This window comes from Electrophorus electricus, chromosome 20 (genome assembly GCF_041902795.1).
Source record: "Electrophorus electricus isolate QZ-2024a chromosome 20, ASM4190279v1, whole genome shotgun sequence".
Classification (NCBI taxonomy): Eukaryota; Metazoa; Chordata; class Actinopteri; order Gymnotiformes; family Gymnotidae; genus Electrophorus; species Electrophorus electricus.
In genome coordinates, this window is record NC_137516.1 from 5,006,903 (window position 1) to 5,022,293 (window position 15,391).

Here is a 15,391-nt window from a genome sequence, read left to right on the forward strand (position 1 = left end):
ACCGAGCCTGGCCTCATGCACCAGCATCCAACCTTGCCAACTCACGCAGAGATGGGTTGTGCCATGATGACCACTGCCTATTAGCTCGCCAGCTTTCTCATTTGACCCCTAAGCAGATCCAGTGTCCCGGTTCCCCCTCTGCTGTGGAGGGCAGCGGTAGGCACCAGGGCTGGGTGGGGCTGGGTGGGGGTGCGGGGCTTTACAGAAGCCGCGTTCCAGGGGCGACAGCTCCTCCTCCAATTTCACCTCACTCAGGAGATTCTCAATCTGCAATACGGCCTTGAACGTCCTGTTTTGCAATATCTGGCTATTCCGTCCGACCCGGCTGATGGGCGTGGGCACACCGTACCCATGCCTGTAATCTTAGAAAGGACGTCGGATGAACCTTAGTCACTCATGGTCGGTTGTTTTGTTGACGATGAAGAGCCAGAGCTTAGCAGGTACTCTTTCCTGTATTCTGCTTCTCTGTATTCAGTTCGGCTGGCTGTTTTTTATTATGTGGGTTAATTATCTGTTCCCGAATCTATTTAGTCTATTTAGTGTTGTTGTGCTGCCGGAAATTGCCAAACTGATACGTTGCGTTTCTTAGATTAGTAGAGCTCACTTCTGTGCTCTTTGGAATCTTGGTGTTCCAGCTATTACTCTTTGTATGCTTTTGTCTGTATGCTTTTATGTGTATCCCATTTGCTGATGGTATATTATATTAAGGACATTCCACATGGATCTACTTTTACATAGTTCATGAAATGACATTGGGTGCGAAGCTTTGCAAAAGATACAGTAAGCTGAATGTATTGTTTGCATGCCCCCTTTGATATTAGAACAAAATAAGGCTGACCTATGATTCAGGTAACCAGCTCATTAATTAAATGTAGTACCTCGATATTGTTCTGGGTTAAATCAGATGGACGTTTCCGATGTGACGCACAAGCAATAACCCAGTGTCATTTTTCGTGCAACGTATTTGTGAATTTCCCACTTCATTACATTTCCACCCTGGTGTGCCTCCTCCATATCTGCTTAAACAGCTCTGTGTTCACACTCGGCTGAGTACGTGTCCGACATGTGTGTCAACTTGCACCGGGCCGGTGTAGTTGCACATTTGACCAAGTTATGCACATGTATTGTTGTCCGTCCTCCTGTCGTGGCTAGTCTATCTGAGAAAAAAAAGGAATATTTCGTCCAGCAGTGGTAATGTTGCAGATGAGTAGTTGAAGCCAGTAGAGAACAGCAATATAAAGGCGGGGCAGTGACAACTAGCTGATAAGTGCCTTGCTTGTATTTATATAATGTTGCTTTCAACTCATAAAGTCTGATTTAAAAAAAAAACCAGTAAGCTACATTTTATATTATGTTTTAACTATTTGAAGTCTCTTGATCATTTCATATGGTACCTGGAATTTTGGTCTAACAGTATAGTAGCTATTATTTAATTATATTTAACTATACGTTATTGGGGATGGCCCCAATATTAGTTGCATTATGTTCAAGCCTAACATGGTTAACTGGCTATTTTGAGACTTTGTGGCAGTTTTTAACATTTAAAAGTTTTTATTTTTAACTTGCATTTACAGCATGATTACTGTATTTGCATAATCACTAACATTCCATTATTGGGCACTGCCTGCTTTTTGCAAGTGATTCTTGCTGATCCCTTCAGTCTACCGACCCTCATGCTGCTTTCCCGCCATTCCATTCGCAGGCACGGCCGGCCAGCGGAATAAAAGGGCTGTTCCACAGAAACCCAAAGCAGGCTTCTCTAGACAGCCATGCTGCTGTGCTACGCGGCCGTAAGGCCGCCTTTGGTGCCCACCTGCTTCGCCGCACGGCCAGCGCGCCCACCAAGGGCCAGCCCAAGGCCAAGCGCGGCTTCCCTGAGATCTCCATCGACACCAAAGACTGCAGCTCAGAGGGCGCCAGTGAGGAGTGCGAGTTGGAGGAGGCTCCAGACGCCCACCCCAGCAGGGACGCTGCCTCGGCAGCTGTGGCGGACACGGCCACGGCGGCTACGGTTACGGCGGTTACAGGAGCGGCGCGATCGTGGGAGCACGGCACCGATGGGCAGCTCCAGCCGGACAACGGTAAAGGTAAGGCTGCGTTACTCCGCCCCCAGCCTTGGGCGGAACCATCGCGCGACCAAGGGGCCATGAGCGAGCCTCTGAAGACAGCGACTCAGTCCAGGTCACGGGACCCACCGGCAGAAAAGAAGGCAGTTCTTACCCGTGTTACCGTCGGCGCTTCCGCACGAGTAGGGTTTACTTCCGACTGCGTCCAATGTGTCATCGCGTTGAAGGAGAATCCTGAGCTGGAGGTGAAGGTGACATGCAACCCGACTCCTCCTGGGCCAGGCAGGGCCTCTTGCTCTCCTAAAACACCCCAACAAGTCCATCCAGAGGCTGGCTCCACGCCTCTAGCCTTGACACAACCCGAACAGGCAGAGCAACCTGAGCTCGAAGCCGATACCGAGGTTCAGTCCTCCGAACCCGAGCCATTGCCCAGGTCTAGATCGAAGGCTAGGCAGGTCCCGGGTGCACCAACCCACCCCAGACTGGACGCCTCATGCAGGGACGCTGGCTTATGCAGGCAGGGCCCCCCACTCAGCTCTGGCAGCCACTGTAGGTCGGTCAGCTCCCAGAGCAACTGGAGCAGCTGCAGCAGCCTGGAAAGTCTGGATCTTCCTCTCGTTATTCCGGCGCACGTGATGGACAGCCGGAAGCATGCGGCGGGAACGCTGCAGCGAGAAATGAATGCCCTGTTCGCCCAGAAATTGGACGAGATTCGCTGCAAGTCCCCTTTGTTCTTCGCCGGTAAGATCATGGCACTTCCCTGGATGAATCTTTCAAGATCAACTTGAGTGCTCTAGGTCCAGTGCCCTAAGTCCAGTGCCCTAGGTGAACCCCCTTTAGTAGACACTTTAGTAGATCCCAGCAGATATATTGTTAGTATGTTTGGACTTCCCAGTAACTTCCTTTTTAGGTCCTTAGTGCTTACTGATCCTTTTTAAAAGTATTGTTTTACCTGTAACAGGTTAAATCTTGTTTTCACTTTTCCCCCATGTAAAATCCCATTTTTGCCATGATTTTATCTGATGATCCAGGCGTTGCTGACGAAAGGTGGTAAAGTGCAGATAAAACCCCACTTTACAATATCAACAAAAGATGTCCACTAACTCAGAAATGGCTGTGTGATTAAACCTTGCTTATGTTACAGTAGAGAACGTAAGTGTGATCAAATCATTTTGCTCATGAAAGATGATGCTTTAAGCACCACATTATTTGAAATATTACAAACTAGTCAGACTTTCTGCAGTTTACTGTGGTTTTCTTCCTAACTAGATGCTACAGAATTGACATTATGTAGACTTTAGTAGAGTTGCGCTACTCTCTTTAAGTTCCCTCCCTTTGGCTAATGCAGCCCAGCTGCTGGGGGCACTAGGGACAGTGCTGGAAAGCCTAGTGGTTTTTTTCTGTGGGAGTACAAAGTTACTTTTCATATTTTTCCGTGCAGTCCAGCACTGTGAGTATTCAGTAGTCACAGTGCATGTAGAGTACATGTAGAATGGTTTCTGTAAGTTGTTACTTGTCATAATGCACGTAATCATAAAAACATTTAATTAATAACAATTGTGTTTTATTGTAGGATTGATGTGGGGACATGAAAGGTTTATTTATAGAAAACATTTTTGTAGCTTGTTAGTTAGTTCTTAATTCCCGAATGTAATATTTAGAAGAGGAAAAACTATCATCTTATAATTCTGTCTATCTGGTTTCAAACCACTGAGTCAGTTCAGCTTTGTGCAACATACATCACCGGACTTCGCCTTGGGACTCGATGAGGAGCGGTTGTGTTGCAACCCACATCCCAACAAGAAAAGTGTTTAAATTTCCCATATTCCCATGACTGTCATGGCTTATCCATATCTTCAGACTGGGTCTCTGCTATAATCTTTACTGTATGCCTCCCCTCCTGCAGAACGGTTCATTAGATAATACATTACCTAGTTGCCTGCAACATCTGCAGTTCTACCATGATAAAATCAGATCTGCTCCGAAAACCCACCCGGCTAAAATGTATTCTTCTGATGTTTTCTTTCTGCCTTTGTTCCTTTCTTCTTGCATGCTCTTTGTCCTTAGTGCAAAACTGACGGGCTGGTCACAGCCAGGTAAACTGACCTTTTTGTGATCACATCTTTCTTCCGCATGTGTCGTCTCTCTCGTTCATCGTCTGCTTTCAAAGTCGTCCTCGCCTTGATAAAAGTGTTTATACCAGATACGAAACAAAGACAAAACAAAGTGTGTGAATGAACGTGAAGGCATGCTGCATGTTTAATACGCATCTGTGTCTGTCCACTGTTCGTTATACGCGTGTCAGCCATTATGTCATACACGTGGACTGTGAGATTTTGCACTGCATATTTGAATTCCTAGGATTCATGTTTCGGCTGGCTGACGTGTTTTTGCGCATTTGAGTTCAGCGGCTCGTCCTGCTTGTATTTCATGCAGAGATGTCTTTACTACTGCGACTGAGATCTTGTCTGCTTGTCTCGTTCCTGCAGACCCTTCCCCCGTGCGGGGGCTCACTCCATCCCCACACGACTTGGAATCCATTGCTGAAGAAAATCAGGTTCCTTTGACGTCCACATGCAGTCCAGTCGGTCCCTTGCCGCATTGCCACTGTCACTCCGTCAATTTGTGTCCGCCATCCACAGCAATAACAGCCGCTTCAGGGGAGGACTGCCGTAGCCCTGTACACGCGAACGAGGACACTACGCACTTGACCACCCCCCTCCAGGGTCTCCCCGCCAACGTCGGCAGTGAGGAGAAGCACAGCGACTCTTCCCTGTCCATGAGTTACTTTGATGTTGGGAGCAATAAGGCCCTTATATCAGAGCAGGCAGAAAGAAATACGTCGAAACCCTCTGCCGCTGGCATAAATGGTGAGACTGGACAGACTTTAGAGCTGGATGCATATCCGCCTGCCCGGGTCGAGACTCTGAAGACCTTGTACGACGGGGAAGCGGTTCGAGGCTTGCGGTCTGAGTCCGGGCCTCCCGTCCAAAGAACCGAGACCAACGGCCATTCGAGGGTGCCGTGCCCGGCAGACGAGCACTCTGCCGTGCCCGAGGTCTCCATCGACGCCACGCTGAACGATCGCCTCTGGATCAAGCTGGAGGCGGGGAGCCACCGCGACAGTGTGTCCTCCTCTTCAAGCATCTCCTCCAATGACACCGTGATTGACCTCTCGCTGCCCAACCTGGCCAGGAAGAGCCTGACGTGCATCCGACCGGCCCCCAGGGACCTCGTGGACAGCCAGGGCCCGTCCAACGGCCAACGGCGCTCGGCCGCCTCCGTCAGCGTCCACACGCCACGTGTCAGCAAGAGCAAGTCCAACCCCAACCTGCGGGACGGCGAGATGTGCGAGCCGTCGGACGAGCTGCAGCCCAGGCCGCTAGTGGCCGAGCGGGACGCCGGCAGGCTCACGCAGCGCCGTCACACGTGGAGCCGGCTGTATATGGAGGGCCTGAAGCAGCAGTCGTCATCTGCCGCCGCCAGGAGGTGCCCCTCCCCCGCCGTGAAAGACCCAGACGCTGCCTCCAAGTCCAAGAGCTTGGGCGACCTCACCTCGGATGACATCGTGTGCGACTTCGACAGCAAATACCGCAGCATCAGCCGCAGTTTTGTCGCCCGGCCCGGCCGCCAGCAGAGAGCACTGCGAAAGCCCCGTGACGACCTCGCCGAGCAGCTGAGGCGGCTGACAGACGTGGAGCCCCTGACGAGCGACGATTTTGCCGCGCGCCACCACGGCTCGGAGGCCGGGCCGCGCGAGGCCAAGGAAGAGGTGAAGGATGAGGCTCCGCCCCTGCGCAGGAACTCATCGCGCAGCCAGAGCCGTGTGCGCCACATCGCCAATCGTGCCAGGCAGGCCCAGGAGAGGCAGCGGCTACAGGGCCTGCTCAGGGCCTCCGGTAGCCCAATTGAGGAGCGGGGGATCCCAGAGGGGGCCTGCAGCGTGGCCCACAGCCCCTGTGCCAGCCTGGACCTCCTGAGCCAGCTGCCTCCTGGCCCACCCCACTACAACACCTTCAACCCGGACGATGAGGTCTTTTTCATGCTCCGTCTCTGACAGGGCTCATGCATGAAGGGTCGTGGATGAACCACAGAGATGCATGCAGGCACACACATATACACACCCCCATCAGACATACACTCAAATGTAACCCAAAATCAAAAGCAGTGGGCATTGTTTCTCTCTCTCTCCCTCTCTCTCTCTCTCTCTCTCTCTCTCTCTCTCTCTCTCTCTCTCTATCTATCTCTTTTTTCTATAATTTGAATTTCATGGGAGACTGTCTTTCAGTCACTACCCAAAGTATAGAGCTCATATGAAGTCTGGCTTATTAGATATTTTATTGGTTTTATGCACTTACTACTGTAGTAAACCATCTACTTCAGCCTGGCTGTATGGCAGTTTGATAACTTCAGGGCTGCAGGTCATACATCAGGCCTAACAAATAAAAACAGATACAATACATAATAAATACACCAGGCCAAAAAAAAGCTGACCATGATGAAATGTGAGTGGTATGTCAGGATGGTCCAACCATCTTAGTCTTGGATACTACAGTTCATATTAAACTTTTAAGCTCTTTGAAAGCAGCCAAGCACTCGATAGGCTTTTCAGTGTATTACGCTAAATGCACTCTTTATGACTTAAAACTGGCATGTGATGCAGAAATGAGGCATTCCCAAACTGATATGCCATTCTGAATTTTGTCATTTTTAGTTTAAGTGCTTGACTGTAGCAATAGAGAATTACAGAGTTGTTGAGATGTACGATTACTTGCTTCCTTCATTTTAGATATGTTTACTATTACTTGATCAAATACCAATGCATCTCTTTGGTGTTGTATAGGAGTATAGGAGATTTTTTATAACAAATGCATGGAATGTATTTGCTACAATAATTTATTGTTTTTTCCCCATATTCCTTACATTAGGTGAAAGTTTTACTGTCATTTTGAATTTTAGCTTAATATTATTTAATGTTTTCAGTTTAAAAATAGAAACTAGCCATTTTTACCACTTAGCGTATGCCTTTAATATTTAGTGTGTGCACTGTATAGAGTGACACCAGCAGACTCATGTACAGTAGTCGCTCCATTTTTGTCAGAATTCCTTGCATGTTGGTGATGTAATGTAATCCTTTCCAACTTTATCATTTAAGATTTATTTTTAAAAATTTCCAGCCACACAGCCTGTCGACTGCAGTAGATATCAGTGTTTTAAAGTTTAAGGAATTCTGCTGAATATATGTACCCTGACATGCACGAAAGGAGAGGAATAAATTTATACAGAGTACATCTCCAACTTTGTACTGTAATGTTTGCACTGTCATGCCAGATACCTTGGCAAGTCTAAGAGAATTTTTAAGTAAAAGCATATGTATATAGACTGTACTTGTGCGTGTCTTTTTTTCTTTAGCGCGCTCGCTCCAAACTCCTAGAATGCTCCAGCTCGGGAGCATGTCATTCTTATGCAGTGCAGCAACACCCAGTCTCAGGTGTACTGTGATTTATTTATTAGTTGCGTGTCAAGATAGAGGTAAAGGATGGGTCCTTTGATCATTTTCTTCCCTTCACACTTTACCAGCTTCCCAGCACTCTTCACACAATAGTTTAAAATTCCTTTTCCATCTGAGTACTTCAGTCAGTACTAATGTTTAGTTTAGTTCTCACTCATAAGAGAACTAAAACAAAAAAACAAAAAAACAAAACCCTTTTTGACAATATAAATATTCCCTGTTGTTGTCAAGTGAGATCTGCACAAGGGTTCTGTTTTCTCTCTCTTTTTCATGTCCGTTTAAACCCCACGGAGTATAAAGCGAAAGGGTCAGGCTCTCCAGGAAGTACGGCCCTCTCTGCGCTTTTATGTCCACTTTCAGTGGACTCCCTTTTCTTCGGGCTTGCCCTGCTAAACCTCTCCATTACTGCGAAGAGGACTCCTGTTGGGGAAAAAATGTCGCCGGGAACAAAATCGAGTCTTTCCCCGCACTTGACAGCCAATTGCATCTCTGACCCAGAGGCCCATAAGAGCGCCTCTGTTCCGGCTGCCAGTTTTGACCTAATGCAGTTGCCGCTGTTCACCGTGCCGTGGAGAGCATTGGCTCGTCACTTGGAACCCTCTGCCGCACTGCCCATAAGCCGCCTCGATGGATTCGTCTTCATTTATGACTGACAAGGACGACAATGGCCCAGACATGCCTTGGCTGGCAGTCGCCTCGGTGATGGTTGCCGGCGAGATACGAGGGGAGCCGGGGCTCTTCCGCAGTCCCGAAACCGCCCTAGTACCCACGAGCCTCGGTGAGTGACAGGGATTGTACACTCATGTCACTCATACAAAAGTGTGCTTCATTAGCATTCAGGAGGCGTGGGGTCAGGGCTTTTAGTTCGTATTTAACACGGTGGGTTTGGATGGTGTCAGCATTTGGGCATCACCATGAAGCCAGTGCAGCCACCTCCAAAGAGGCGGTAAAGTTGTCCAGAGGGTTAAAACCTCTACTAGACCTAGACAGGGTTCCCCTTCTAAAGTGTAGTATATTCAAATTATGGCCTTAAGAGTATAATTAAGTCCAGTGGAGGCCACAACAACAGCAAAAAAAAAAAACACCTCATGAGTGAACTCATTGCTATTTGCTATTTAACCTTTGTAAGAATGAGGAATCTACAGATCAAAAGATCAAACATTATTAAGTCTCAGAATAATTGTGGAAAACTACAAAAGGACTAATCTGTATCTTTGGTGTTAAATAATTGTGGATGTTCTGAGTGATTTTTGCTGTAGTGTTTTTTAGCATCAGTAGCATTAGTAGTATTTTGATATTAGTAGAAGTAGCAGCACTTTGACAAATATAGGAGATTTGTGTATTTGTATTCACTTGACTTGGTTTTTGAGGTGTTCCCTTGTTATTTTAGCTGCAATAACACTGTCTCTGAAACAAAGACTCAAAGCACATGCTTGTTTTGTGTCCAGTTCCTTACTGCTCCACATCCCACCTCCCGTACTCACAAATCCCTGGAGATTTCACGATTACAGTCTCTCACCCCCTTTCCCTCGACTTTCTAGAACATCCCACTCTTTCTCATTGGGCAGTTTCTGATGTTGAGCTGTTTATACATGCTTTAAATGTTGAGAGACCTAGATGGTCTGCCCACTGGAAGAAGGCTAATCACAAACAAGGGTGAGTTTGCCGTGTTCTTGTAATCTTGGTCTTTCATTTTGACACCTTGACCTGTATATTCCTGTCTGCAATTCCATCTGCATTTCTGTGATTCCTTTTGCATTTGCAAGTGTTAGCTGGATTAGACTGTGAACAATAATTGACATTGATTTCAGGCACATTCTAAGATCAAATAGTGAAAGTAGTCATTTAACTCCTTTAGTAGCTTCTTCTCTTTTTAAAATTTTGTAGTGCTATCAACTGTGTCGTACTTCAAAGAGCCATTCCTCCCTGATCTTTGGATCACGTGTTGAAAAGCTCAGCCGCACGTGCGTTTGTGGAGTGCAGAATACAGCACAATGGCATCTCTGGGGCTCCTCTCGCTAACTGCGGCATCGTTAGCTGTGCTCTGCACCGCAGGTAACCATATCAAATCTGACATAATCAATGGTGTGATCGCTATACACTAGGAATAACTGTGGTTTACCTACATGCTTAGCTTTTACTTCTTTTTAACTGTTCTATTCTACTTTTTGTCTTTATGTAAATAACACTTGGTATCATTCAAATTTGAAAGAAAAAAAGTAAAAACAAGAAAAGGAAGCAAAACTAAAAATTAAATGTGACCTGCATGTGGTGTGAAACATATATTTCCTTGATATATCTCAAGAGTCTCATAAACAGGCAGCACTGAACATTAAAGGCTGCGTTTAACTGACTTTCCTAAAGTCACCGCCTTTCATCTGGTAAGCCAGCATAAGTCTTCCAACAGGATGTAGGTACGCGTGACATGTTAGTGCCACGGTCCCTGACCACTGCGGCCACCTGGCTCTCGATCTGAGTGCCCCGTGCGGCCCGGCCAGACGTGCTTTAATTGCCTGTGAGTAATCAATTAGCACCCACAAACCAAGCAGTGAGCGCAGCAGGGCAGGCTATGACATGGCTGCGGTTCTGATGGCTTGTACATTTTTCATATTTTGGAGGAGAGAGAAGAAAAAAAACGATACTGGGCATCAGTGCCGTTGTGTGACCAACGGGTTCCTACGGACGTCCACGCCTCAGTGAAACACTCTCGCTTCACACTTACGCAGTGTAGAACATGACAGAAGGAGGGAATGTTTTCACCCTCTCATTTGTTGTTGTTTTTTTCAGCCTTGTATAAGACCTTTGATGCACAAAGCAAACTTTCACTCCAAAAATATATAAAATGGCCCAGCATTTAGAGTATATGAAGGTGTAATCAAAACGGATGTATTTCTGGTTGATAAAAATGAGTTTTTCCAGAAACAGTTCTGTTTATGAAACTTGAGAAAGGCGGCAATCTTCCAGAAACTTCCCTCAGCATCACAGTAAATCAGCGCATAATAAATCAACTTTCCGAATGTAAACACAAACGTGAGATTAGCGCTGAATACACATCGCTTTCTTCCATTTATCGATTGTGAATGACTCTGTAGTCCCAGGTGCTCTTTTTCCTTTTGCTGCTTGTGATTTAAGACCTTTCCTCTACACTGTTCATCTTAAGTGTTAAGAATAGCAACAACAGCTAAAAGGGAAAGAATCAGTTGAGACGGAGCACTCAAAGGAGGCCACTTTCCCATCATTCGCTGGTGTCTCTTTGTCAGGCTGTTGGAACACACTCACACTTGGATCATGCATCCGTTCCACCCCGGGAGGTACCACGAGCTCCACAACAGTGCACTGTTTATCTTCCTCCAAGTCCTTTTTAAAACAACTTATTCGTTTAAAGCACGATAAGTGGCCATGAAGCTTGTGATTGGGCTGCGAAGAGCAGCAGCACAACCGAGTCATTGTCCCTGTCTGGTAAACTTTAGGGATATTTGCCTTCTGAGTGAAGATGAGTACAAAGAGCAGAACACAGTTTGATGAAAGTCTCTATTTCCTGCCAAGAATGTCTCACAAGATTTCTGCCTCTTGTCAGACTAAGAGAAGCTGTTTATTCTCTTCTCTCTCTCTTCTCTCTCTCTCTCTCTCTCTCTCTCTCTCTCTCTCTCTCTAAATTATGACTTGTTTACCATACCCATGTATTGTTCCACTGGTTCTTAATTAAGATTTAATCACTGGTTTAGCACTCGATTGGGTCCTCAAATTAAATTAGTCTACACTATGTTAAAATGAGATTGGGTGTAATTATTAAACATTTAGATGAATGCATAGCAGTAATGTAAAAGTGAATAGTCAGCTGGTGTATGACTGACCTAATAACATATTTGTCATTCTTAGATCCACAGCCCTTAAAGGTGACAACTATTAAGGTAGGCACTGTGCACTGAAGGACTACATTTAGTTTCACTGTGAAGAGCCCTAAATTTGGATGTCCATTTCTGAATAGTAATGAAACAATGATTATAATTACTGATGAACACTGACCTCTGTTGTCAGCAAGAACCATACACAATGAGCAAAGGATCTGAACTCGAAGGCTACTGTATGGAATTGCTTTCTAAGCTCGCCAATAAAGTAGGCTTCAAGTACAACGTTCACCTGGTAAAGGACGGAAAGTTTGGGGCAAAAGACGATCGCGGCAACTGGATAGGCATGATTGGAGAGGTTGTGAGAGGGGTGAGTATATCCACCTAAAAATTATACATTTTGAAATACCAAAACAAAACACACTGTAATAGTACAGAGTGTTTAAAATGTCTGATTCCCTTAGACACCACCACACTATGATGGTCATCACAATGTCAATCAGCTAAAACTGCCATTTTAACATGTCTCAGATGAAGGCACACGTTAGTGAAAATAACCAATATCCCATGTATTTGTGTGTGTGTGTATGTGTGTGTTCTCATTAGGAGGCAGACCTGGCCCTAGCACCTCTTACCCTCATTGCTGTTCGGGAAACAGTCGTGGACATGACCAAACCTTTCATGCAAACAGGCATCAGTTTTGTCATGAAGAAGGACATGGCCTCTGATGACTCACAGTACCTTAGCTTTTTAAACCTCTTCTCCATCGAGATGTGGATGAGCATACTGGTCTCCTATCTGTTAACCTCCTTCTGTATCTATTTGGTAGCTCGGTAAGAGGCACTCACACTCCTCTCTTTCTTATCTCCAGTTATGGTCTATAGAGGACATTATTACAGAGAGAGTTTGGTTATTATTAAAATATGGCTGAAAATCGATGTTGTGTGTTTGTGCAACTGGATGGGTTTTGTGAAGCATCAGCCCATGTGAATGGAATCAACCTCACACGGAGGAAAATCACTTCACACTCTCATACAGCTTCTGGTACACTGTCGGAGCCCTAACCCTTCAAGGTGATCGCGTGCAGTTAATACACACACACACACACACACACACTTATTCACTGACCATAAAAGGCTTTCCTGTTATTCTAACAGTTATGATCCACATTTTGTTTTTATTGTTTAATCATAATACCAAGTGAGGATGACTAATAATAACTTGAAAAGAATGTCATTGATGTTAACTCTAACATCTCGTGCAGGTGCTGGCCCTCACCCCAAAGCTGTGTCAGGACGGGTGATTACTGCCGTTTGGTGGTTGTTTTCATTAGTGATTCTGGCCTGCTATTTTGCCAACCTTAGTTCCTGGATGCACTCAGACACCAAGCAGGTGGCAATAAAGAGCTTTGAAGACCTTGCCAACCAAAATGTGATTGAGTATGGCACACTCAGGAGCTCGTCATCCCTAGCTTTCTTCAAGGTAAGGCAGCGTGGGCTAATGTGTGCAGTTACAGTCCACTGCTATTCACTTCACTGCTACTAACCTTCAATGAAAAGAAGTAATTCATAGCTTTTTCCTGTCTAATTTTATTACGCTACTATTGCGAATGAGCTTGTTGGACGCTAACAGCATGCCAGTGCTGTGAAACAGAAACATGATTTCTCACATTCCTAACCGGAGAGGCAGGCAGGTGCCAGCAGTGCTACAATTCACTATTGTATTAACAACCTAAGGCCTCTGACCTTTATTCCGCAAAGGGGCATGCATCCCATGTAAAATCATCACAGGACACTTTGTTATATAGTAGATAAATTTGTTTCTATGACACCGTGACACCTATCAGTCAGGTTCCTCAAGTTATCACGGTCCTTGTCTGTTGTTCGAGCAGAACTCCAACCTTCCACTCTACCGGCGCATTTATGAGAACATGGAGAGGAAGCAGAGCTGGGTGCCGACGATGGATGAGGGCATCCGCAAGGTGCAGGAAGGAAACTACGCCTTTATTGGCGAGTCTGTGACCCTGGATCTGGCTGTGGCACGCTACTGCGACCTCACGCGCTGTCCCGAGGTCATTGGCATGAGGGGCTACAGCATCGCCGCTCCTTTAGGTGCGTCGCCGTCAGGCCCGTGAAGCGCCAGGCACTGGTGTGAGGCTGATGGTTAAAAATTAACATTCTTGGCACAGAAAGCAGTGATGGGCACTGCTCTCTTTGCCAGTGAAAGGATCTGGGGCCACTTTCCCACTAATCAGCGTAAGCTTGATTGTCAGCTGAATTATGCCATCTGTGAGATTGGTTGTCCCCTGAAGCCTAAGAGTAGGATTAAACCATGTCTGCTTCCACCCTCCCAACTGTTCTCATTTTGCTGCTGCAGTGATTTCCAGCTCAACACTGTCACTGAATGCATTTGCGCTGGCATGTCTGTGTGATGTTTGCATGTGCTCCAAGGCTTTCCCATGGTGAAAAATCTGAGCGTGGCCATCCTGGAGCTAAGTGAGTCCGGCGAGCTCGACTTCCTCCGCAGCAAGTGGTGGGCAAGCAGCTGCGGTGCGCCGGAAGCCGCCCAGGCCTCCCCGCTGAAGGCCGGCAGCCTGAAGGGCATCTTCTTGCTGCTGGCGCTTGGCCTGGCACTGGGCGTGGCCACCGCCCTGGCCGAGCTGGCCGCCAGGTCGCGCAGAGTCGCCAGCACACAGCAGGTGGGTTGGCCCAGGGAGTGGCCGCCGGCCCCAGAGCACTGACTGTGAGAACTCTCAAATTGGAAGACATTATTTCACTGTCCGCAACTGCAGTAATGTGTCATCAACCATCATTGTTACCGCCATGCGCAGAACAGGTTTGTGAAAGCGAGAAATGCTTCATGATGTTCATGATTCTGCAACTCACTTTTCTTCCTCGTAGAAATCCTGTTGTTCTGTTTTAACTACTGAACTAAGTCAGCGATTTGGAGGAAGAGAGGAGAAGACGTCAGCCGAAGACTCTGAGAAATGCAAAGCCTAAATTGGCCCAACACTTTTAGATGGCATGGAGGTCTGCTCACTTATTCACTGGATTTTAGTCTCTGTTTTCGATAGCAACAACTACAAAACAACATCAAAACATTATTAATTATCCTGTACTTATTTTAACTGCATATGAAAAGCAGAATACTCATTTTGATTTTATTGTCATCATGTCTTTTTGTTTTACTGCACACAGAACTAGGCTTTTGGGCCATACATGTATGCATGCTTTATTGCCTAGTTTCACATAGATTGTGGTAGTATACCTAAGCCGCACGCTAATCTAATGGCAACGATGATAACTTGGTTAAACATTCTGATCATTTGGAACTGAAGTTACAGTTAGATGATGAATTGTTACCTGAAAAATACAATTTGGTTCAAATGTTGTTTAAAAAGAGATAAAATTGTAGGACTATGTGGAATGTAGGAATGTTTCATGCCTTGTTTTGTTGCTTTTATATTGTAATACAAATGCCAGTTAAACATATAAGAATAAAAACCAAACATAACTTTTTTGCATTTTTACTGCATTAAGGAGTACAGTGTTTCATTACCAAGAAGCTGCAACTTTATTTTTAATTTTATAAATAGACCCTGAGCTACGGGTAATTGGATTAAAAGATTAATATTTCACACAGATAGTATTGTATTGAAAATATTCCTTAATATTCCTCAGGCCCTTTCTTATTCACTGTATGCATTCTGTATGGTGTGGAACATAGGAATACAGTATTCTCAGTGTGCAAGCATTGCCTCTGTAACTGCAGGTATGACCTCTAGTCAAGACAAGTCCTACCATAACACCATCTTCGCATGAAATCTAACATTTTTCAAAAGATCCCACTGCATTCTTCTTCATTCAGTTTTTCAGAAATCAACTTTTTTTTATCTGACAAAAATATGATTTAAAAAAACAGAATGTGAAAGAACAATCTACATTTTCTCTCATGCATAAAAATAT

At 45.7% G+C, this 15,391-nt stretch overlaps 2 protein-coding genes across 11 annotated transcripts in view; both read left to right on the forward strand.

Annotated features, from left to right (window-relative positions):
* Positions 1–7,449, forward strand: part of plch2a (phospholipase C, eta 2a) — a 94,365-nt gene extending 86,916 nt beyond the window's left edge. For 8 of the 10 annotated variants that reach the window (XM_081703274.1, XM_081703273.1, XM_081703279.1 and 5 more), the window contains 2 exons: positions 1,703–2,087; positions 4,556–7,449. In XM_081703274.1, coding sequence (XP_081559400.1) covers positions 1,703–2,087; positions 4,556–6,123 — 1,953 coding nt within the window. In that variant the 3' untranslated portion in view covers positions 6,124–7,449. Of the gene's footprint in view, positions 1–1,702; positions 2,808–4,133; positions 4,163–4,555 lie in introns of all 10 variants that reach the window. The other 2 variants (XM_081703280.1, XM_027011278.3) reach the window with 2 other exon arrangements.
* A 1,645-nt stretch (positions 7,450–9,094) lies between these two features.
* Positions 9,095–14,960, forward strand: si:ch211-251b21.1 (putative glutamate receptor). Its single transcript, XM_035536506.2, has 10 exons — positions 9,095–9,234; positions 9,466–9,633; positions 11,458–11,489; positions 11,617–11,796; positions 12,033–12,259; positions 12,402–12,499; positions 12,691–12,908; positions 13,318–13,537; positions 13,877–14,124; positions 14,327–14,960. Exons 2-10 carry the CDS (start codon positions 9,573–9,575, stop codon positions 14,423–14,425), a joined length of 1,383 nt encoding a protein of 460 aa, XP_035392399.1. The 5' UTR covers positions 9,095–9,234; positions 9,466–9,572; the 3' UTR covers positions 14,426–14,960.
* The last annotated feature ends 431 nt before the right edge of the window (positions 14,961–15,391 follow it).

Excerpts from the sequence above, each read along its gene's own strand:
- si:ch211-251b21.1 (XM_035536506.2), top strand. The coding sequence starts at position 9,573 with ATGGCATCTCTGGGGCTCCTCTCGCTAACTGCGGCATCGTTAGCTGTG. Across the intron at positions 12,260-12,401 it reads TGTATCTATTTGGTAGCTCG|CATCAGCCCATGTGAATGGA; the intron begins GTAAGAGGCACT and ends GGTTTTGTGAAG. Across the intron at positions 13,538-13,876 it reads CAGCATCGCCGCTCCTTTAG|GCTTTCCCATGGTGAAAAAT; the intron begins GTGCGTCGCCGT and ends ATGTGCTCCAAG.